Source organism: Prionailurus bengalensis, chromosome B3 (genome assembly GCF_016509475.1).
Source record: "Prionailurus bengalensis isolate Pbe53 chromosome B3, Fcat_Pben_1.1_paternal_pri, whole genome shotgun sequence".
Taxonomy (NCBI): domain Eukaryota; kingdom Metazoa; phylum Chordata; class Mammalia; order Carnivora; family Felidae; genus Prionailurus; species Prionailurus bengalensis.
In genome coordinates this window covers 52,638,231-52,662,178 of record NC_057355.1, presented here as the reverse complement: position 1 = coordinate 52,662,178, position 23,948 = coordinate 52,638,231, and the positions used below count along the sequence as shown (strand labels likewise).

General features: G+C 39.6%; 1 protein-coding gene and 1 non-coding gene across 2 annotated transcripts in view; one reads left to right on the top strand and one right to left on the bottom strand.

The window, feature by feature from the left end:
- Positions 1-23,948, top strand: part of TMOD3 (tropomodulin 3) — an 80,390-nt gene that overhangs the window by 22,925 nt on the left and 33,517 nt on the right. Inside the window, exons 2-3 of the mRNA XM_043555418.1 lie at positions 11,367-11,568; positions 17,676-17,832. Of these exons, the coding sequence (XP_043411353.1) occupies positions 11,443-11,568; positions 17,676-17,832 (283 nt within the window). The 5' untranslated portion in view covers positions 11,367-11,442. The remainder of the gene's footprint in view (positions 1-11,366; positions 11,569-17,675; positions 17,833-23,948) is intronic.
- Positions 6,436-6,508, bottom strand: TRNAK-CUU. The gene has a single exon. It is a non-coding gene; the product is annotated as a tRNA-Lys (tRNA).

Sequence of the window (23,948 nt, the reverse complement as noted above, 5' to 3'; positions counted from 1 at the left end):
GCAGGTGTATATTGAAATATTTTGAGGTATAACTTAGAGTAAAGGAAGAAAATTTTAAGTGGACAGCTTAATAAATTTTATTCATGTATATATACTTGCATATATATCACCCAGTTTAAGATATAGCATTTTCATCACCTCAATGTTTTCCAGTGTCCCTACCTAACCTATATCCCCCAGTAGCTATTCTGATTTCCATCCCCATCGATTAGTTTTGCCTGTTCTTGAATTTCATATACATAAAAGCGCACAGTATATATTATTTCATGTCCAGTTTTTTATATTCCTTTTGACATATTACATGTGAGAGTCATTCATGTGTTTGCACATGTCCAGTACTTTATTACTGTGTAGTGTTCTGTTTGTGACTGTACATTTGTATACACAAATAGTAATGGACATTTGCATCATTTCCAGTTTGGGAATATTATGAATAAAGCTGCACTGAACATATTTGTACATCTTATTTTATTAACAAACACTAATGTCTCTTGGGCATATGAAATTGCTATATCATTATGATTTGAGTATGTTTAGTTCTAGTAGATACTGTCAAATTGTTTTCTGAAGTGTTTGAATTGATTTGCATTCCACTAGCAATTTATGAGAGTTTCAGTTGCTTCATGTCCTTGTCAACACTTGGTATTGTCATCATTTTTATTTTAGCCATGCTGGAGGGGTGTGTGTGTGTGTGTGTGTGTGTGTTTATTTATCTAAAAATTTTTTCTAATGTTTATTCATTTTTCAGAGACACAGAGACAGAGTGTGAGTGGGGAAGGCCAGAGAGAGGGAGACACAGAATCTGAAGCAGGCTCTGGGCTCTGAGCTGTCAGCACAGAGCCCACCAAGGGGCTTGAACTCATGGACCATGAGATCATGACCTGAGCTGCAGTCAGACGCTTAACTGACTGAGCCACCCAGGCGCTCCTATATTTATTTTTAAAAAGACAAATTCTGGGGGCACCTGGCTAGCTCAGTTGGAGGAAAATGCAACTCTTCATCTCAGGATCATGAGTTTGAGCCCCACGTTTGGTGTAGAGATTACTTAAGTAAATAAAACTTAAAAAAAAAAAAGGCAAATTTTGAAGAAAACAAACCTAGGCTTAGCAATTTAACATGAGAAACTTAAGAATATGGAGTTACCCATGTTAATCGAGGTTTAAGCTTCCTATTAATTCTTAGTGTAAAGAAGAAATAAACATTCTTGATTTTTTTTAGTTTCTTAAATAGCTTCCTAATTTAGAAAAATCTGATCTAGGAAGAATCATCCTAAAACAAAGTTACTATCGTATAGAGTTAAGAAGTTAGTTTCAATAATCTTGGATGACTCCAGGTTTTTACTGTTAGCCTTGAAAATAATTATGTTGAGTATTTTTTAGTACTTAGCATGTGCCACAACCTGTTCTCTGTTGATGATGCAGTAGTGAACAAAAAGTCCTTGCTTGAATAGAATTTAGATTTTAGTGACAGTACAGACAATGAATCAATAAATATGTAATGTCAGGTAATGATATAGAGGGAAATATGGGGTAAGAAGAGATTGCCTAGTGCAGCATTATGGGAGCCTGTGGGGTTGGAGCAGAGGAGGGGCAGAGAGAGAGGGAGAGACACAGAATCTGAAGCAGGCTCCATGCTCAGCTGTCAGCACAGAGCTTGATGTGGGGCTTGAACTCACAAGCCATGAAATCATGACTTGAGCTGAAATTGGACGCTTAACTGACTGAGCAGGTTATTTAGCTGTATCAAGGAAGACTGTTGTAAGCAGAAGGAGCATTAAGTGCAAAGGCCCTGAGGTAGGCATGTGCCCAGTTTGTTGGACGAAGAACAAGAACATCAAGTGCTGTGAGCAAGGGATAGAATGATTGGAGATGAGTTGGGGCTTGCAGGGAGATCATGTAGGGCCTTGTGGGCCACTTGGCTTTTATTCTGAGATGAGATACCATTAAAAGATTGGGAGCAGTAGAATTAATCTGATCCCACTAGTTATGTTCACACAAAAACCTGTACACGAATGTTCATCGACACTTTATTTGTAATAGTAAAAAGTTGGAATCATTCTCAAAGTTTTTCAACATCCTAATGGTTACATTGAGGTATGTATATACCATGGAATACAATGAAAGGAATGAACTACTGATACAGAAACTTGGATGAATCTCTAGAGATTTAGTTTAATGATAAACCCATTCCTAAAGATTGCGTTTTATATGATTCTATGTATATAACATTCTTGAAATGAAAACATTTTAGATATAGAGGGCAGATCAGGAGTTTGCCAGGAGTTAGAGAAGAAGGTGGGTTTGGTCACAAAAGGGCAACAGGAGGAATGCTTTTTTGAAACTTTTAAGTATCTTGACTGTGGTGGTGGATATACAAACCTACAAGGTGATAAAATTATATGGACTCCCCCCCCCCCCACACACACACGAGTACCAGTAAAACTGGGGAAATCAGAATAAGATCAGCAGACTATATAAATGTCAATGTGCTCATTGTTGTATACATTAGTTGGGCAAAATGTTATCACTGAGGGCAACTGGAAAAAGTGTACAAGAGATCTTTGTACTATTTTACTATTTCTTACAGCTCACCTGTGAATCTATAATTATCTCAATAAAAAACTTCGGTTAAAAAGGACAAGATCGTTCTGGCACCTTTGCAGAAGATAGATTATAGGCTGTATGGCCATTAGAGTGGGAGCATGGTTCCCAGTTAGGCTGTTGCAGTAGGCCAGGTAAGAAGTGATGACTTGAACCAGAATGGAGGCAGTGAAGATAGTATGACATAATACTTTAAAGTTAGAACCAAGAGGATTTGCTTGATGGATCAGATGTGGAATGTAAGAGTAGTCACAGTAAACACCCAAGATTTTTGGCCCAACCAACTGGAAGAATGGAGTTGTTGTTTATTAAATGGTGAAAAATACAGTAAGAGCAAGTACAGGGAAGAAAATTAGGAGTCTGTTTTGTACATTTATGTTTGAGATACGTGGTAGTCATCCAAGTAGAGCTGTTATATAGCCTGTCTGGCATTCAGGATTCAATCAGGAGGTCCAGATTGAGAATATAAATCCAAGAATTGTCAATGTGTGAAATCACCTGGGGATTGAGTATAAAGAGAGGCTGTCCAAAGAACTAAGTCCTGGGGATACTCCAACACTTAAAGATAGGAAAAATGAGGAAGAACCATCAGAGGAGAATGAGATGGCATAGCCAAAGAAGTAAAGAAATAAAGGAGGACCAAGAGAAAATAATGTCCCCCGGGTCAACTGAGGAAAGTGTTTTAAGACAAAAGGAGTGATCTATTGACAAATGCCAACAGGTCCCATAAGATGCAGGGTAAGAATTTACAATTGGATTTGACATTGTGCAGGTTACTGCCAGCCAGATCAGTTTGGGTGGGGTGAATGCTGGGGACAAAAACTAGATTGGAGAAGGTTTGAGAGAATAAGAGGGAGAGGGCTAGGGACACTGAAATTTTCTTTCAAGAAGTTTTCTGTAAAGAGGAACCAAGAAATAGGGTAGTGTCTGGAAGGGGTTATGAAGTCACTTTGGGAGATATATTACAGCCTGTATGCTCATGGGCATGATCCAGGAAAGAAAGGTCACAGTTACTGGAGCAGTCATCTATAGAGAAGCAGGGATGGGATGTGGTCACAAGAGGTGAGATTGACTTTAGATAAGAGTATGGACAGTTCATCTGTAGAAGCAAAAGGGAGGGTACAGTATATGGATATAGATGTAGGTAGGGTGGTAGGTGTAGCAGTGGAAGCTTAGATGTCTGCCCTCTTACGATTGTTTCTATAAATCTCAGTGAAATATTAAGATTGAGTCTTTGAGAGTGAGTGATAAATATTAAAGGTTTGAGGGAAAAGAGGCAAATAGTCATGTAAGAGAGCAGGAGAGTGACTGGACTAGGGACATGCCAAGGATTGCTAGGCATGTTAGTGGTGATAAATTTTAAATATGACCAGTCTATGTTTTTCTCCCACTTGCTCTGCCACCCGGGTGCAGGGGAGGAGTAGGAAGAGAGTTTTACCCAGGTTTGGGGTTTTGCCAGAGGAGTTCAGAGACAGGTAGGCTCAAGGTTGTTAAAAGTTGTGGAGGGGTATAATTATTGGTAATGAGAAGGACTAGGTTACAACCATGGGGATGTCAGACTGAGGCAGGGCGAAGACTGGACCATCAGAAGAGAGAAGGTCGAGGAACTCAGAGTCGAGGTGTTGGAAGGGTCATCTGTGTAGATCTTAAAATCGCTGGTTGCTGGGTGCCAAATTCATGACCATCTCTTCTTTAGCAGTTTGACTCTAAGCATGGAAAATATTGGAAAGGAAATAATTTAGAGTAATTGTATAATGTTTTTTTAAGAATCATGACAAATTATTTGCTTCTTTCATTTTTTAGATTTAGCTCTTTGCAGAAGATGATACCAGAAATGGTAGTAACCAAAACACGTGCTTTGGTTTAGCATACAAATATGTTAAAGACCGTAGCCAACAGTTGTTTTATTTAGTAATTTGTAGTTGGCTTATTTATGTTATTTGTTCAGTTCATTGGTGGATATTCAAAAATTTGTCCAAAAATTATTCAACAGTTGTCATATTAGAGCAGTTCACAATGTGGATCTCAAAACCATCCTGAAAATACTAGCCAAGAAACTTTGTTTTAAAACCAGACTGAGAAATAGAGGTGACATAGAGCCATATTAAACTCTTCAGAAAAAACAGGTATGGAACAAAAAATTAATACTAAGTATTAACTGAAAATAACATGTGAGTCGTTCCTGAGTACATCTCTCTCTCTCTCTCTTTTTTTTTTTTTTAAAGAATAACTACTTTTAGGGTGCCTCGGTGGCTCTGTCGGTTAAGCACCGGCTTTGGCTCAGGTCATGATCTCGAGGTTCGTGAGTTTGAGCCCTGCGTTGGGTTCTGTGCTGACAGCTTGGAGCCTAGAGCCTGCTTCGGATTCTGTGTCTCCCTCTCTCGCTGCTCCTTACCCACTCATGCTTTGTCTCTCTCTGTCTCTCAAAAGTAAATAAACATTAAAGAATACTGTTTTTTTTTTTTTAATGTTCATTTATTTATTTTGAGAGAGAGAGAGCACACGCACAGGTTGGGGAGGAGCAGGGAAGGAGGGAGAGAGAGAATCCCAAGCAGGCTCCACACTGTCAGTGCAGAGCCTGATGCAGGGCTCCATCTCATGAACTGTGAGAGTGATCATGACCTGGGCTGAAATCAAGTCGGATGTTTAAACAACTGAGCCACCCAGGTGCTCCTCCCTTTGTATATCTTGTCCTTACCTCTGATAACGAATCTGTGAAAAGTCCTTTTAGTTTGCTTACAAAATATGTCACACATTTATCCACTTCTCTCCATCTCCACAGCTACAACCCTACAACCATTGCTTCTCACCTAAATAGTAGAGGCCTAGAGTGGGAGAGCTGCTAGGGACCTTTTAGTCCTGACTCAAAAGTCACCTTTCAGAATGGTCTTTTTTTTTTTTTTAAGTTTATTCATTTTTGAGAGAGAGAGAGAGAAAGAGCACAAGCAGGAGAGGGCCAGAGAAACGGGGGGGGGGGGAGGGGAGAGAGAAAAAGAATCACAAGCAGACTTCACACTCCACGCTGAGCCTGATGCAGGACTCGATTCCACGACCCTGGGATCATGACCTGAGCCAAAATCGAGTCACGCTTAGCCAGCTGAGCCACCCAAGCGTCCCTAGAACAGTCTTTCTGAACCATTTGAAAGTAACCTTCCTGACCCTCGTCTCACCCATAGCATTGTCCTTGGTTTTTAACTTGTAGTATCTATTGTATCTGATATTATGTTGTTCCTTTGTCATTTTTTGTCTGTGTGCCACCTTCCAAGTAAATTAGAGCAAGGAACTTACCTGTCTTGTATATTGTGAATGCCTGTCGTTTGGAACAAGTCAATTCCAGGTACAGGGGATGCTCAAAAGTATTTGTTGAATGAACAGTAAATGTATTGGAAAACAAATATTCATATGGGATCTTGAGAGAAAAATTTCTGATCTGGTAGGTAACCTGGTTCAGTATCCAGGGGTCCTAGAAGAAGCCACTGAGGAAAAAATGCACAGTCTTGAGCCTGGTACATCTGAAGAGTGAGGCTTGGTGCCTCCTGAGGAGGAAACTCGTTTCTTTACCCAAAAGGAAATTTTAAAAATTTTACTTCTAATTTATTTTTATTTTTTTTTTACTTTGTTTATTTTGAGAGCATGAGAAGGAGAGAGAATCCGAATCAGGCTCTGCACCATCAGCTTAGAGTCCGATGCAGGGCTCAAACCCATAAACTGTGAGATTATGACCTGAGCCAAAATCAAGAGTTGGAAGCCTAACTGACTGAGCCACCCAGGTGCCCCCTCCCCAATTTTTAAAAAATATTTAATTAATTATTATTATTTTCTAAAGTAGGCTCCATGCCCAATGTGGGGCTTGAACTCATGACCCTGAGATCAAGAGTCACATGCTCTACCAACTGAGCCAGCCAGGCACCCCAAGAAAATCAAATTTTCAGAGCTCTGATGACTGACAATCAGATGTGTTTTGTTTTGTTTTAACTGGGGTAATTAGACTGTGGAGAACTTTGAATAACAAGCCAAAATGGGTTGACATGAGGAAAGAGAAGGTGAATAATACAGAGGCTCCATAGGATTAGCAGAAGTATCAAAGACTAATTATCAGTGCTTTTTTTTAAAAAAAATATTTTTTTTTAACATTTATTTATTTTTGAGACAGAGAGAGACAGAGCATGAATTGGGGAGGGTCAGAGAGAGGGAGACACAGAATCTGAAACAGGCTCCAGGCTCTGAGCTGTCAGCACAGAGCCCAACGCGGGGCTCGAACTCATGGACCGCGAGATCATGACCTGAGCCAAAGTCGGCCGCTTAACCAACTGAGCCACCCAGGCGCCCCTATCAGTGCTTTTTTAATTGCAATAAGGGGAATAGAGTTAGGGAGAAAGAAGGACACTAGATATCTGGGGGGAGGAAAGGGGAACTACCAAAAACGGGAAAGAGAGCCTGATGTATGATCCAATTCAGTCAAATTTGACTTAACTACATGCACCAGGTACTGTCCCTGGTGATGGCAAACCAGTAAGGAGGGAGATATAGGAGAGAATGTCTGCTTTTTAAGGGTCTTATTGTGTCTAGCAAGGGAGACAAATGATGACTTATAATATGGGGTCATTGTTGGTTTGACATGAGATGGATATCTTTAGGAGTTACTGGCCAGCCAGTCCATGTGTAAAATTTCACATGGTGATCCTCAGCTTTGCTTTTGTAGAAACCGGATTCCAGTAGGTGCCTAATATCTTAAAAAGTGACCCATGCTGGGGCGCCTGGGTGGCTCAGTCGGTTAAGCGTCCAACTTTGGCTCGGGTCATGATCTCACAGTTCATGGGTTCGAGCCCCACATCAGGCTCTGTGCTGACAGCTCAGAGCCCGGAGCCTGTTTCAGATTCTGTGTCTCCCTCTCTCTATGCCCCTCCCCAACTCATGTTCTGTCTCCCTCTGTCTCAAAAATAAATAAACATTAAAAAAAATTTAAAAAAAAAGTGACCCTGCTAACCATGAACATACAAGAGTGGTACATAAGCCAAAATATCAGTTTATTAATTTACAGTGAGGAAAGCTATGCGAACAGCCAAGTTTTAATTAGAAGATTACTTAGCATGGAGAAGAATAAAGGGAAGTAATGGGGTGATGTAAATGTCAAGTGACATCAAGCTTTGGTTGTCTGATGCTTCTCCATACCAGGACTATACCTGCAGTGGGAGCTAGTCACTTTGCTGGTCAGGACACCATGCCTCCCTTGTGATTAATGAACATGGTCACAATTGTTTGATGAACTGCATTTTCTTTTTTTTTTTTTTTTTTTAATTTTTTTTTCAACGTTTATTTATTTTGGGGACAGAGAGAGACAGAGCATGAACGGGGAAGGGGCAGAGAGAGAGGGAGACACAGAGTCGGAAACAGGCTCCAGGCTCTGAGCCATCAGCCCAGAGCCCGACGCGGGGCTCGAACTCACGGACCGCGAGATCGTGACCTGGCTGAAGTCGGACGCTTAACCGACTGCGCCACCCAGGCGCCCCAATGAACTGCATTTTCTTAAATCTGCATGCTTACTGCCTTCTTTAGTTATGTTACTGCCATTCTGTAGTAATTTATTCTATCTGCTTCTTTGGGAAACAATCTCTTACCATTGTATGTTGATGTTATCAGCTATACCCTTAAGTTTTGAAGATACTTAGGCATAATCTGTGGTTATAATGGAGGTATATACAAGGATAGTGGCAACATAAATAAGGAAACCATTAATACCAACAGTTAGCAAGGATGAACAACTTGAATTGTCATGCACTGAATCTTCTAGGAATATAAATTGATACAACCACTTTGAAAACAGTTTAACATTACCTAGTAAAGTTGAGTATTACCATACCCTTTCCCTAGCAATTCCATTCCTAGGTTTTAATAACTTGGAGAAACTCTTGCACATGTATACCAGGAAATAGGTAACAAGATTGTTTATAGCAGAAAAATAGAAGGGGACAACTACAAGTTCAGTCAAATGTTCATTTATACAATGAAACACTCTACAAAAATGAAAATGGAAGTGCAGCTCTAAAACAGTATTCAGTGAAACAAGCAAGTCACCAAAAAATACATGCTGTATGAGTCCATTTGTATAAAATGCAAAAAAAGAACAGATCTAAAACCGTTAAGGACATGTCATGTAAGGTAAAACCAAAGAGGAAAGCAAAAGAATGGTTAATTCTTTGGTTAATAATGGTTAAAATAATGGTTAATTCAAAATTCAATCCAGTCGCTACTTTTTTGGGAGAAGGAGATGCAATTGGAAAGGGGAATATGCAAGTCCTTGTAATGTTCTCTTTCTGAAGCTGGATAGTGCATTCATGGGTATTCATCCTGTCTTATTGTCCACAGTGTCCATTAGTGCCTTACTAATAGGATGACTGTTAAACTTATGGCCCCTACTGGAACACCTTTGAGAGTAAAGGGAGGGGATGCTCAAAATAATTAAAATAATATTTCTTTGGAAATATTTACTAAGAAATTTGTAACCCCCAAAATAAATATATTAAACCACATTAAAAACTTTTTTATAATGATTGTCTAGACATTAAAAAAATAGCATAAGCTAAATAATTACTCTTGGTATGTGTTCATATACTTTTATCAGTTTCTTAACAGTTATCTGTCTCAAATACCATGTCATTGGTATTTTTATGAAGTGAATATTTTTTTAATGTTTATTTTTGAGAGAGAGAGAGAGACACAGCATGAGCAGGGGAGGGGCAGAGAGAGCAGGAAACAGAATATGAAGCAGGCTCCAGGCTCTGAGCTGTCAGCACAGAGCCCGATGCAGGGCTCTAACTCACAAACCATGAGATCATAACCTGAGGCAAAGTTGGACGCTTAACCAACTGAATTACCCAGGCACTCCTATGAAGGGAATATTTTTTCAAAATGTTCTTATTTTTTAATTTTTCCCCCTAAAATTGCCTGCCACCTTCAAGGTTGTATTTGTTGGTTAATATATTTGAAAATGCTTATACCTTCTATTGAATCTTCTCTGAAGAGTGTTTTTTTCTTTTTTTTTTTGAGAGAGAGTGCGTGTGCGCGTGCGTGCGTGCGTGTGTGTGTGTGTGTGTGTGTGTCTTAAGCAGGTTCCATGCTGAGCGTGGAGCCCAACTTGGGGCTCAATCCCACAGCCCTGAGATCATGACCTGAGTCAAATGTTCAACCAATTGAGCCACCCAGCCACCCCAGAGTGTATTACTTTTAATTGAGAAGATATATTCTCAAGATACTTTGTGAGCTTAGTATCTTAAAGTTGGAAGTATACAGTGGAGGTTTACCAAACTTAGTAATGACAACAATGATGATAATATGTTCAAAAAAAAAAAAAAACACGGAAAAAAAAATCCGGAATAATTGCTAAGCCAAGACAGATGAGATGCCAAGTAGAACAGGTATAAGCCAAACCTGTCTTGGGCAGTTACACAAAATGCCTGCAGTTTAACATCTGCATAAGCACAGTTCTGTTAATTTGCTTGTTATTGGACCCAGGTGGCTGCTAGTCAGGGCACTAGCTGACAGACCCCTGTGGTGAATGTTCCTTTCTTCTTAAGAGATGAAAACACGTAAAAGGATCCATAAACTGTTACTGGTTTGAGAAGGAAAATATATTAGTTTAAATATTAAGTTGGAAAACCTTGGGAGAGAGGAGTAGTAAAGGGAATACATCCACACTTTGAAGTACTGAGTGTTTTGCAGCCGAGTAAAATCGAGCAAAATATCTAAGACTAAGGATTATTTCTTGTTCACATAGGAACATTTTATGAAACAAATGATCCACATTTATGGCTAGAACTTAATAAATACTTTATTTCTACTTTGCATGTTTTGTGGAATTTATTCAAAGTATCTTTTCCTAAAAAAAAAAAAAGAGGTTAGAGTGGAAGAGAGCCAAAGCATAAGAGACTCTTAAAAACTGAGAACAAACTGAGGGTTGATGGGGGATGGGAGGGAGGGGAGGGTGGGTGATGGGTATTTAGTAGGGCACCTTTTGGGATGAGCACTGGGTGTTGTATGGAAACCAATTTGACAATAAATTTCATATATTGAAAAAAAAAACAAAGTATCTTTTCCTATGGAACAGTTATGTATCTGGAAAGAGGCTGCTTGTTGAGTTTTACCTCATTTGGGAAAGATTCACATGGTGAGGAAATGACAAAGGTCCTTTCCTATAATGAGACTTTGCTGACCACCTTTGCCAGTCAGTGGGTGACGTATCCCAGCATGGTTTTAAAGAAACATTTTCAGAAAGCTGTAATTTTTCCTGTAAAAACACTTTTTCAAAAAAAATTTTTGTGCCTTTTCAAAACCTATTTTTTTTTCCAGTGGCAAGTGGCTACTCCTCAATGGGGAGTGTATTAATATCCCCCTTTATTAATAGTGAGTCAGAAGATAATGTTCTCCTACACAATTTACAGTAAAACAAATGTGTCTTAAACATATTGTGCTTAAGCAAAGTTCTCTGGTAGCAATAATTTGAAAGTCACTGATGAGAAAATTTTTATTTTGGCACACATAATGAGTTATTTCCTCCTAAAACTAAGTTATCAGAAATTCTAAATTCTATCAAATGGTTCTTTTAATACATTTGAATAAGAGGTAAGGACACTGAATGATTCATAGACCAGGGTAATGTGTGATGGATAGAGACTATATGACACATAGAAATTACATTTCACTTAATAAAGATCTAAGTAGGTGGAGATGACTTAATATTTTAAATGTGTTTGTTTCTTCTCTCCATAGCTTTAAGAAAAAGTAGAAATCACTCCTGACTGTACTGAATAGCAAAAATTAAGTGACTTTTCCTGTACTGCAAATCATGGCACTACCATTCCGGAAGGACTTAGAAAAGTACAAGGACCTGGATGAAGATGAGCTCCTTGGAAATCTATCAGAAGTAGAACTGAAACAACTGGAAACTGTTCTCGATGATCTTGACCCTGAGGTAGGTACTAATGAAATAACTTTTCAAACCCTTTGAAACTAAGTAACTTATTTGAGCAGTTAGCTTTTTCATGACTTTTCTCAGATACCCATACATTTTCTCTTTATCCAAATGAATTTTTTGCCTCTTCTTAGTTCCCTCACTTCTGCCCCCACCTCTCCACTCACATGCCAATATATCCTAAACCATTTTCACCAACACCCTTATTTTCAAACATCTGAAATTTCCTGTCCTGTACAAAATCTTTTCTCTTTGGGCAGGGAGCAATATTTTTGGTAAAATGAAGCAGATAATTAGGTCTTTGATTTATGTCAACCTCTGTGCCTCTTCAGAGCTTCTATACTATGATGGCCCTTGTGTAGAGTGTCTCTAGAAGGTTCTTTGTGACTTTAATTTTTTTTTTTTTTTTTTTTTTTTTTGAGAGAGAGACAGAATGTGAATGGGGGATGGGCAGACAGAGAAGGAGACACAGAATCTGAAACAGGCTCCAGGCTCTGAGCTGTCAGCACAGAGCCCGATGCGGGCTTGAACTTGGGAATGGAGAGATAATGACCTGAATCAAAGTCAGACGCTTAACCAACTGAGCCACCCAGGCGCCCCATGACCTTAAATCTAATTGTTACCATTCTAAAAGCTGCTGACCAAATTGAGTAAGTTTCTAGTCATTAGTAGAGTAGACCTAAGTAGATTCTCAGCAGTACTGCAGTCCATATGGAACAGACCTGAATATATGTATATACATTTTAATTTGCAAAGTGGGGGGCGCCTGGGTGGCTTGGTCGGTTAAGCATCTGACTTCGGCTCAGGTCATGATCTCACGGTCCGTGAGTTCGAGCCCCGCATCGGGCTCTGTGCTGACAGCTCAGAGCCTGGAGCCTGCTTCAGATTCTGTGTCTCCCTCTCTTTGCCCCTCCCCTGTTCATGCTCTGTCTCTGTCTCAAAAATAAATAAACGTTAAAAAAAAAAAAAATTAAAAAAAAATTTGCAAAGTGGGTGTTATTTGTCTTATAAATTACACAAGGCTAAGGTAGAGTCCCTTAACACCTGAATTGTTATTCTCTGGTATGTACAGGGTGGGGGGTGGGCGGGGAGTCCTTGAGGGGAGACCCCTAAGGTTATGGCTACTTACCCTGAAGGTAAGGGTCATTTGCTAGGTTTCTTCTCTTTACTACATGCTTCTTTATGCTGAGACATTGATTTTTAGTGTCTTTTAAGAATTGAGATAGAGTTTGTTTTATAAAATTATTCTTGTTACTACAACACATTTATTTCCTGCTGGAATGTTTTTGAATTTTTATTGAAAATTCTCCTTTTTTCAGCATTACTTCAGCACTTCATTGATGTGTCTATACCTTATAGACATTTGATATACCTATATCAAAACCCTTAACTGTAATTGTTATCACAAGGAAAAGTTTGTGGTACTCATAAGTCTGGGGGTAACCGAGGATAACAGTGCTGTTTTGATCCTGTCACAGCAGTCTCTTCTACAAACAGTTCAACCTATTTAGACCTGTTTCAATCAAGTGGTTGTAGAAGTGGCAGGAGCCTAAGAGCTCATCTAGTCCAGAGTCCTTAACCTTGACACTACTGACATTTGAAGCTGGATAATTCTTTGCTATGGGGGCTGTCCTGTGCATTGTTAAGTTGTTCAGCATCCTGGCCTCTACTCACTACATGCCAATAGCACATCCCCCTGTTTACAAATGTAACTGGGATTTTTTTTTTTTTTTTAATTAGCTCTGGTAAGATTACAGACATGGAGGAAAAAAGAGTATTTCTTATAGTCCCCAAGAGGGAACATGAGAAAACACCTGGTTTCATCAGGAAGCAGAAGCAGCAAGGAGCAAGTATGGCCCAGAACCATTCTTGTGGTTTCGGAGGGAAGAAATGGGTGAGACAGGATTGGCAAGTTTGAGCAAATTTAGGATTGGATAATTTGAGTAATTTCAGTGGTCTCTGGGCCACAGGAGTAGTCTCCAGTTGTCCAGTTACCTGGTCCTGGGTGATTTAGGGCAGGAGCAATAATGGTTTGCTGGGTGAGAGATAAAGGAGGTGGTTGGGATATGGGCTCCGGATTGGTTGGTTTTCATTTGGAAAGCCCACTGCTGGGTGGAGGGCCGAGGAAGTTGTTTGCTATCCTTAGGAATTAGCCAGCCCCCAAGATGGCAAAGCATCATAAAATACAGAAAATAGAAAACATGATTAATGCTTCCTCCCCTTAGTCATGACAACCAAAAATGTTTGCAGACATTGCCACTTGTCCCCTGTGGGAGCACCTTGGTTGAGAAACATTGATCTAGCACTTGCCCTGTGTTTTATAGATAGAAAACAAAAGTTAGGTGACTTGATTCAGTTACTACAATTAAGGAAAGAACTGAGACTAGATCCCTCACTGCCTGATGGCTCCCTGGCAGAGTCTAGTGACCTTTCTGCTAAACTGCAGTGAGTACCCTATTAATACTTGCACTATGCTATACATGTGAAAACTGATGGTTTCTATTTTCTCACTTGCAAAACCATGAGGCCTGCTTCGTTTATGGGGAGGTTTGAGTTCAAACCTCTGGGTGTATTTTGCCGGTTCCTCAACCCCAGTTGCAACTCCCCCAACCTCATGAGACTGGAAGAACGATGTTTATTGACAGCATGCCGCTTGTGGGTAAAGTTTTGGGCAAGAGTGCCAGTGAAAGATGAGGTATGAAAAGAGTGCAAGGGTAGTAGTGTCCACTTCTGGCAGAGAAAAGCCGCCGTAACTTACAAATCTCAGAAGATAAGAGAAGGGCAGATAGAGGTTGTATATGGTTCCTTGTTACATTTTGGAGGGCTGTTTTACTTTCCATATGCTGCATTCAGTATATTTATTTGCCAACCTACTGCATTTTCTCAAAACATCTATCTCTACAAGACAGCCAGCCAGCCTAGGCAAAAGCTAATTTTTTTTTAAATTATTTCCAAGGCTTGGAGTATATATCATTACAACAAAATTGTACTGTGAGGAAGAAACATACTTTTTAGTGGCAGTCATTTTAATGAGATCTTTACCTGTTATAAAATAATTATGATCTAGTAACTTGAGTAAAGTATACTCCTAATAAAGCATGGTTGATGAGTTTATAGCCTCCAAAGCCAGTTACCTGTCACTTATTTTGTGTTCAAAAATGTATTTAAGGAGCCAGGATTGCAGCTAATGTATCATTTAAAACCTATGTTTCAGGGGCGCCTGGGTGGCGCAGTCGGTTTAGCGTCCGACTTCAGCCAGGTCACGATCTCGTGGTCCGTGAGTTTGAGCCCCACGTCGGGCTCTGGGCTGATGGCTCGGAGCCTGGAGCCTGTTTCCGATTCTGTGTCTCCCTGTCTCTCTGCCCCTCCCCCGTTCATGCTCTGTCTCTCTCTGTCTCAAAAATAAATAAATGTTAAAAAAAAAAAATTAAAAAAAATAATTAAATAAATAAATAAATAAATAAATAAATAAATAAATAAATAAATAAAACCTATGTTTCAGGGCACCTGGGTGGGTCAATTGGTTGAGCATCCGAGGTTGGCTCAGGTCACGATCTCACTGTGAGTTCGAGCCCTGCGTTGGCTTTGTGCAGACAGCTCAGAGCCTGGAGCCTGCTTCGGAATCTGTCTCCCTCTTTCTCTCTGCCCCTCTCCCACTTGTGCTGTTTGTCTGTCTGTATGTATGTCTGTCTGTCTGTCTTTCTCTCTCTAAAAAATAAACATTAAAAAATTACAAAAAAAAACCCACCAAACAACCTATGTTTCACATGATTTTGACCTGGTAGGTGGAATAGTGCAACTCCATTACTACCCCCATGAAAGAGCAGTAGGTATTATTGATGGTGATGGGAAGTAACTTTGATTAATTTGCCTTAATGAGCAGTTTTCTTTAAAAGTGTTCTCAAATCTTTATTCAGTAAATATTTGGGGAGCAACCAATAGATTCCGGTACTATGCTAGGCTTAAGGTTTTAAGAGTAAGCAAAACAAATGTGGTCTTTGCCCTCATGATGCAGATTGGTAGGAGTGGGGGAGGTAGGCATTAATCAAATAATCGTACCATATTAGTATAAGAGCATATAATGGGAGGTTAAGAAAAGCCTCTTTGGGGGAATGGAGCTGCAGTCTTAAAAATGACTAGCAAAAAATGGTGGACAGAGCATTCTAGAGAAGGTCTTTGGTAGAATGAAGTGTGTGGCAGGCACAGGGGAGGAACTAGGGCTAGTGTGGCTAGAATGAGGAGGGTATGTGAGATGAGGCTAAGGTAGGAGATAATGGAATGGGAATGAGGGATGATGTGATACAGGGAAACCAGTCGGGAAGTTAGTATAATATTCCCTGCCAGCTTGATCATAGCTTGGACCAAAGTAATGGTGTTGGAGACAGAGAGAAGTAAATAGACAAATGAGTTTTTTAGGAAGTAAAAATGGGTAGGATTCTTCATGCATAGTTCTCAATTTCCGAGTTGGTGGGTAGAAGTCTTGTTTCTTTATTATCTTCCTGTAGACAATTTTGCATTACAAAACGCATTCTTAGTGCAGGGTTAGGAACATACCTCCTTTGTATTTCGTATTTATAGATGACCTTTCTGTATAATGCATACCATTACATGAGGAGAGCACACGGGTGAATTTTATGAAAATTACTATGGATCTCAGCAAATGGCCACAGTTGAAGTGCTGTATTTTCTAGTTATAAAATGTATATTCCCTATTATTATCTATATAAGATCTACCTTTATAATGAAAATTATCTTATAACATCCATGAGATTCAGCATTATGGAAGGTGCTGGCAAAAGAAGGCTGGCCCTTTTGTGTGACTTACCGGGCTGCCTTCCATTTCTAAAGCAAAGAATATCTAGGAACAGTGAGACAAGGCAGTATCACCTCTTTGCCTTTCTTTCTTCTTTTTTATTATTATTATTATTTTTTTTTTTGAGGGCAAGAGAGAGCATGAACAGGGGAGGGGTAGAGAGAGAGGGAGACACAGAAACAGAAGCTTCCTCCAGGCTCTTAGCTGTCAGCACAGAGCCCAACGTGGGGCTGGAACTCACAGACCAAGAGATCATGATCATGACCTGGGTTGAAGTCAGACACTTAACTGACTGAGCCACGTAGGCACCCCCCTTTTTTTTATCAGAATTTTTTAAATGTTTATTTATTTTTGAGACAGCACAAGCAGGGTGGGGGGGCAGAGAGTGAGAGGGAGACACAGAATCTGAAATAGTCTTCAGGCTCTGAGCTGTCAGCTCAAAGCCTGAAGCGGGGCTCGAACTCACAAACTGCAAGATCATGACCTGAGCTGAAGTCAGAGGCTTAACTGACTGAGCTACCCGGGTACCCCACCTCTTGCCTTTCGATGAGCAAAAGGATGGAGCTCACATTGTCTAATCGCCACTTGCTATTCCTGGACTTAGTGAAATTCAGAGTAGGAACTACAAGAGACAACTTTAATCCATGACCTTGCACCCCTTCCCCACTCTCAGTCCCTCCATGCTCTCAAAAAGATTGTACCCACATGGAACCCCAGAGATACAGCTCTTGTTAGGAGGACATCCATGTGCCTTGGTGCGTGAGTAGCAATGACGGTGGTTGCTGCAGTACATCCTAGTGCTGATGTACATCTATCCATACATTGAACCTTTCACATTAATGTTCTGATATCCTACTGTATGGAATGCATGTGTTTATATGAAAAAGCCTTTACCACGAAATAGAAGTCGTTATGAAGGAATATGATGTATATATCATTTAGAATTCTTTTGTAATAGAATTATTTTCTGTATATGCTTATATGCTGAGCAGTTGTTAATCATTAAGAAAACTATTTTTTATTACCATGCAGGACATTTAAAAAGTAAGGAGTGTTTCCTTCTAGTAGAACTTTCTGAAGAAAATGTTTATGTGCTTATTTTAATAATGGAAGTGAATTCTACCTAATAAAGAAAACTTTGTGTAGAACACTTTTACGTTGCTGCCCTAAAATGAAACATTTAATGCCAGTATCACATTCTGGTCTATAAGTCTTTCTTAAATGGGTGATCTGTGGAAGCATATAATGTTGGCATTCTTGGTGGTCATAATGGCTGATTCATTCTCTTTGGCAGAATGCCCTTCTGCCTGCAGGGTTCCGGCAGAAGAACCAGACGTCAAAGTCCGCCACAGGGCCGTTTGATAGAGAACACCTCCTTTCATACCTGGAGAAGGAGGCATTGGAGCATAAGGACAGGGAAGACTATGTGCCCTACACTGGAGAAAAAAAAGGTAAACTTTGAAGTCATTATTCGATAGCATTTGATTTTTCTTTTTATAGGTAAGGTAGGTCTGGAGAAATAATGTTTTTAGAGATGCATCTGACACTGTTGACTTAGAAACTTGTCAGGTAATCTGACACTTCGTTTGCATTTTTCATCAACTTGGCCAGTAAGTTCCTTCTGAATGATTTCTGAGATTTTATTATACAGTGATTTTATATAACACTCTAGTGTGCTGAGGTAAAAATTTTAATTCACTAGTATATTTCAGAATGGAAATGATGTCAAAGCAATGCTCTGTTCTAACTCCTGTCTTTAAGGAGAACTGTCATAAAATAATTCAGGCCATATTTTCAAAGACTCTTTTTAAAGGAGTCTTCCTTAGTAATTCATAGTTATAATTCCTACAGCCTTCCTTAGTAATTCATAGTTATAATTGTCATTGCTTCATAACCATTACTTTCAGGAGAGTTTTCTAGTCCAGGCCCCTCCCATTGCAGAGTTTGACCTTAGGTAGCCTCAGTGGAGACTGAGTATAGCCATATATTTTAAAGTTCTATATATAACACAACATGAAGTAGATTAAGCTACTCAGCTTTCAGTGCGTGTTGGCCTGCAGAGCCAGAGTCTGCTTGCACCCTTGTTGAGGAGATCGTGTGTGGAATACTGGCGAATGGTGGCAGCGGTTGCAGGATCTGCAGATTACCTCTTCCAGGCACTGTTTTGACACCTGAATCCTTAGTAATCCAGACAGGAAGAAGGTTAGAGCATAGTGCTTTCTTCTAGTTAGGCTTTAGCTTTTTACTTGGGAAGGAAGCCCTTCTCAGGAATTTGGCCACAGCTCTGTCACGTGGCTACCCCTTAGTGGCAAGGGAAACTTGAAAATTCATTTTAGCATTCTAGCCTCTGTAACAGAGGAAGGCTAGTGAATGATTTTTGAGTGGGTAATTCATGAGGTCTTCATTAAACCTTTTTAAAATTATCTGTCATCCCCAACTCATTTGCTCTTTCACTAGTTTATCTAGTTCAGCCCTTTATCTCTAGTTTAGCATCATTATCTTAGCTACTTGTATTAGAGTTCTCTAGAGAAACAGAAACAGAACCAAAAGGCTCTGTGTTGGAGAGGGGGTGAGACTTATTTTAAGGTATTGGCACGTGTGGTTATGGAGGCTTATTAAGTTTGAAATCTGCAGGATAGGCCGACAGCCTAGAGACCTAGGGAAGAGTTGCAGTTCAAGTCCAAGGGCAGTCTGCCAGCAGAATTCCTTCTTGCTCAGAGACGATCAGTCTTTGTTCTGTTAAGCCCTTCAGCTGATTGGATGAGGCTCACCACATATGGCTTTACTCAAAGTCCACTTAAATGTCAGTCTCATTCAAAAACACCTTCACAGAAACACCCAGGATAATATTTGACCAATTATCTGGGCACCATGCCCAGCCAAATTGGCGCATAATGTTAACCATCACACTACTGTTAGAGATGGGAATGTCTTGTCCTCAAATGTTTAGGGCCAGAAAAAGGATTGAAAACCAATACATAGTTTTAAAGTATGGAGAATCACAGAGATGAACAAAAATGTCAGTTCCTTTGTGTTTATAACAGAAAAGACTACTGGTTATGCTTTCATCCAGACAGCCATACCTATAACGTCACAGTGTTTATAGCTTCAATCCTATTTATACAGGAGAGTATGAGTCTATGAGAATAAACATTGGTTGATCACATTTTACTGTTATGTGTGTTTTAGATGGACTCAAATGGAGGGAGAGATATGGGAAGAGAGATGGCAGAAAAAAATAAGGAATTTGAGGACAAAAAGAGAAAATAAGAGATGTGAAAGAGCCGTGTTTGTCCTAAATTGACCCAGGAAGCTTCCCAGTATGCTCTTGTTTCATAATCTCCAGTTGCCTAGGGAAAGATCTTGGAGGATTAGAGGGAGTAGGAAAGAAGGTAGAGAAGAATTGTGGAAAACAAGAAAATATCAGAGGGGAGAAATGATAGAGGCGAGGAATATGGGTGGCAAGGAAAAAAAAATGACGTATCTTCCTTCAGCTGGAGTGTGTAATAATTTTGTTTCTTTTTATAACTTATTTATTTATTTTTGGTTTTTTTTTATGTTTGCTTTTGAGAGAGAGAGAGACAGAGCATGAGTGGGGGAGGGGTAGAGAGAGAGACACACACCCAGAATCTGAAGCAGGCTCCAGGCTCTGAGGTGTCAGCACAGAGCCAGACACAGGCTCCAATCAGAGACTGCGAGATCATGACCTGAACTGAGGCGGATGCTTAACTGACTGAGCCACCTAGGCACCCCTATTTTATTTTTTTAAGTTTATTTATTTTATTTTGAGAGAGAGAGAGATTGTCCCAAACAGGCTTTGCGCTGTCAGCACAGAGCCGGATGTGTGACTTGAACTTACAAACCATGAGATCATGACCTGAGCGGAAATCAAGAAGAGTTGGATGCTTACCTGACTGAGCCACCCAGGTGCCCATAAAATTGTATATATTTTTTAAGATTTTATTATTATTTTTTTAATGTTTATTTATTTTGAGAGATTGAGCAAAGGAGGGGCAGAGAGAGGGAGACTGAGCAGCCAAAGCTTACAGTGCAGAGCCCTGTGTGGGGCTTTAACTCACAAACCATGAGATCATGACCTGAGCTGAAGTCAGATGCTCACCCAACTGAGCCACCCAGGCACCCCATTTTCTAACTTCTAAAAATTTTTATCTCATTTCTTACACTTTGGATGGGTATGAAGTAAACAGAAGTAGTTGAGTTAAAAAGCAGGTAATTTTGCATTCATAGTCAGTTTTTATAATACATTCACTATTTTTACTGCTTCTTGTAGCTTTGTTGAATACTATTTATGGGCAGCTATGACGCAATGACTAAGACTAGCATTTTTAAAAATAATGAAATTTTTCCTGAAGCGTAACATGCTTACAGAAAATGCACAAATCAGAAGGATATAGCTTGGTTGATTATATAGTGAGCACTGCCATGTAGTTGCTACCCGGCTTCTTCCCACTTTTCTCTTTGTTTTCGGAGGTAACCACCATCCTAGCTTCTTTCTATCTTTGTTTCTGCACATGTGCAAGTAAGGTGGGGGAGGAGGGAGAGGGAGGGACAGAATCCAAAGGAGGCTCCATACTCAGCATGGAGCCCACCATAGGACTCAGTCTCACAACTGTGAGATCATGAGCTGAACTGAAATCAAGAGTCGGACACTTAACCGACTGAGCCACCCAGGTGCCCCAACCATCCTAGCTTCTAATACAATAAATTAGTTATGCCTGTTTTGAAATTTATGTAAAAGGCATCATACAGGCTGAATATCTGCTTTGCCTCATTCATACAGTTTTTGTGTGGACCAGATTTGTTAATGGGTATAGTGAGATCACCATAAAAATCCTTTATGGTGTAGTCATTTTATTTTATTTTTTTTTTAAGACTGTGAGTAGGGGGAGGGGCAGAGAGAGAGAGAGAGAGAGAGAGGGAGAGAAAGAATATGAATCCCAAGCGGGCACCATGTTGTTAGCATGGAGCCCAATGTGGGACTGCAACTCATAACAGTGAGATCATAAACTGAGCTGAAATCAAGAGTTGGATGCTTAACCAGCTGAGCCACCCAGGTGCCTCTGTGGTGGTATAGTCATTTTAAAGGATCGTAAGTGTGATGTTATTACCAAACAAGGGACTTTAATTTCTGTCATGGAGGAGTGGTCCAGAACCACAGAAACGAGATTTGAATTTCAGGAATCCATGTGATGGAAGCAAATACTACACCCTAGACTGGGTGGGTCAAGTCTTAGAAGCCATGTTACAGTGTCGTAGACCTGGAGAAGCACAAATTAGTCTTCAACAACTGGGAGACTTTCGTTGTAGAGCTCTACTTTGAAATACTGTAGAGCTAAAAGCCAGCTCATGTTCTCTAATCTACCCTAGTCTCTCATCCTTAAATCAGTTAGCTTTAGTTATCCTTAGTCACTAATATGCCTTCCTTTCTTTGGGTCTGATCCTCAAGATCTTGATCACATTCTAGAAGATCCTGAGAATAATTCATCTACATCTTATTAGCATACCTTCCAACTGAGCTAAATGTGAATCGCCTTCTTAGCTCTGAACATCCCAAAGCTTTTCTTTCTTTTCAAGGTGTATGTTTTTTTAAGATTTTTAAGATGCCTGTCCTATGACTTTTTATCCTAAATACCTAGATTGAGTCCCAAATTTCTTAATAGCTTATTTCATAGGAGATAGATTTTCAGATTTAGGATGCTTTTAGGCAGTAGAGGTTCTCCTGGTTCTTTATTTTAAAAAAGTTTGCAAACCTGTTAAGGCAAGCATTTTACTTTTTTGTGTACTTGGACTAGTTAGAACATGTAAAATCTGCCATTAATCTCTAAACTTAAAAAAAAAAATGTTTTTTACACTGAGATGCTATGTTGCAGAATTCAGTGCCCAATTACAGTATTAGCTGTCTTTGCCAGTGCATGTTATAGCAATGTCCCTTAGTTCCAAGTTATGTGCCAAAATCACACAGTGATCTCACATTGTAATTATTGTCAAAGATTGAAAAAGATGACCACTCATTTTTTTAAGCAAAAAATTGGGAACCACTAAAAGGATTATCCAATCATTAAAGTTGACTGCTTCTCCTATTCTGAGACTAATTAAATGATTAATTATACTTGTTCACTGAAAGACACGCCCTCTTTGTGGAGGTAAAATTACACAGAATTGGTGTGACCAAAGGGAATCAACGTAAAACTGAAAATTGGACATTTCAGGATTTTTTCTTTGGACAGAAACTGTATACTCATGCCAAATTTTGTTTTTCTAGATCATCTCAAAATTTGTTTTTTGGTTTTTTTTTTGTTTTGTGTTTTGTGTGTGTGTGTGTGTGTGTGTGTGTGTGTGTGTGTGTGTGTGTGTGTTTTGAGAGAGAGAGCAAGCACAGGTGGGATAGGGGCAGAGAGAGAGGGAGAGAGGGATAATCCCAAGCAGGCTCCATACTGTCAGTGCAGAGCTCACTGCAGGGCTTGAATTCACAAACTGTGAGATAATGACCCAAGCCAAAATCGAGAGTCTGAGACTTAACCAACTGAGCCACCCCAGGCACCCCTCAAAATGTTTTAAAAAGACATCACAGACTAAAAAGGATTCTTGAGAGTGGTTATATATAGATAAATGAGTAATTTTATTTTGTGATCTGAGAAATGTTTAAAATTGTACATTTTACAAATTGAAAGTGTATGCCAACGTCTGAGAAGAAGAAATTAATCCTAGATGCATTTTTGGGAACATTTTGTGTCCTACACTAGTAAATATTCTGCTTTTAATAGTGTAGTTTTTTTTTTTTTTAGTGTTTGTTTATTTTTGAGAGAGAGAGTGTGAGTGGGGGAGGAGCAGAGAGAGAGGGAGACACAGAATCTGAAGCAGGCTCCAGGCTCTGAGCTGTCAGCACAGAGCCCGATGCGAGGCTCAAACTCAGGAACCGTGAGATCATGACCTGAGCTGAAGTCCGATGCTTACCGACTGAGCCACCCGGCGCCCCAATAGTGTAGTTTTATTAATAGCAAAACAAAGGTATTAAGCAGCTAGTAAGGGATAGCTGACAAAAGATGTATTAAGGATTGTTTTTAAGTGCATCATTACAGTAGAATTCACAGTATGCATATATGCATCTGTTAAATTCATCTAAATCTAATAAGCTCGTGCTAGGTATGATATGGTAACAAGTAATCTTGGCAAGTATTAAAGAAAATGCCTTTCTTACGAGTCTACTGTGTTCAAAATGTTGAGAAACTAAGCACCTAAGAAAACTTAAACAACATTCCAATATTCATTCCTTTTACTTAAAAACATAATATTAAAATGTTTGGAAGCTTTTTACCTCTTTTTCCTTGAAATTCTACAAAACACGTAACTTTGGTAGAGACCAAGACAAGGGTGAAGGAGAGTGTTCATCCTATTCTTTCTCATTCCTGAGAACAGTGAAAATGCAGAGTGCTGGCTATATAGCTGATTAGCATTTCCCATTATATTTTTACGTATCTTGAATATTCTGTCTCCAGGATAGATAAGGCATAGATGTTCGCCATGAATTTGGCTCCTGGAGAACTAA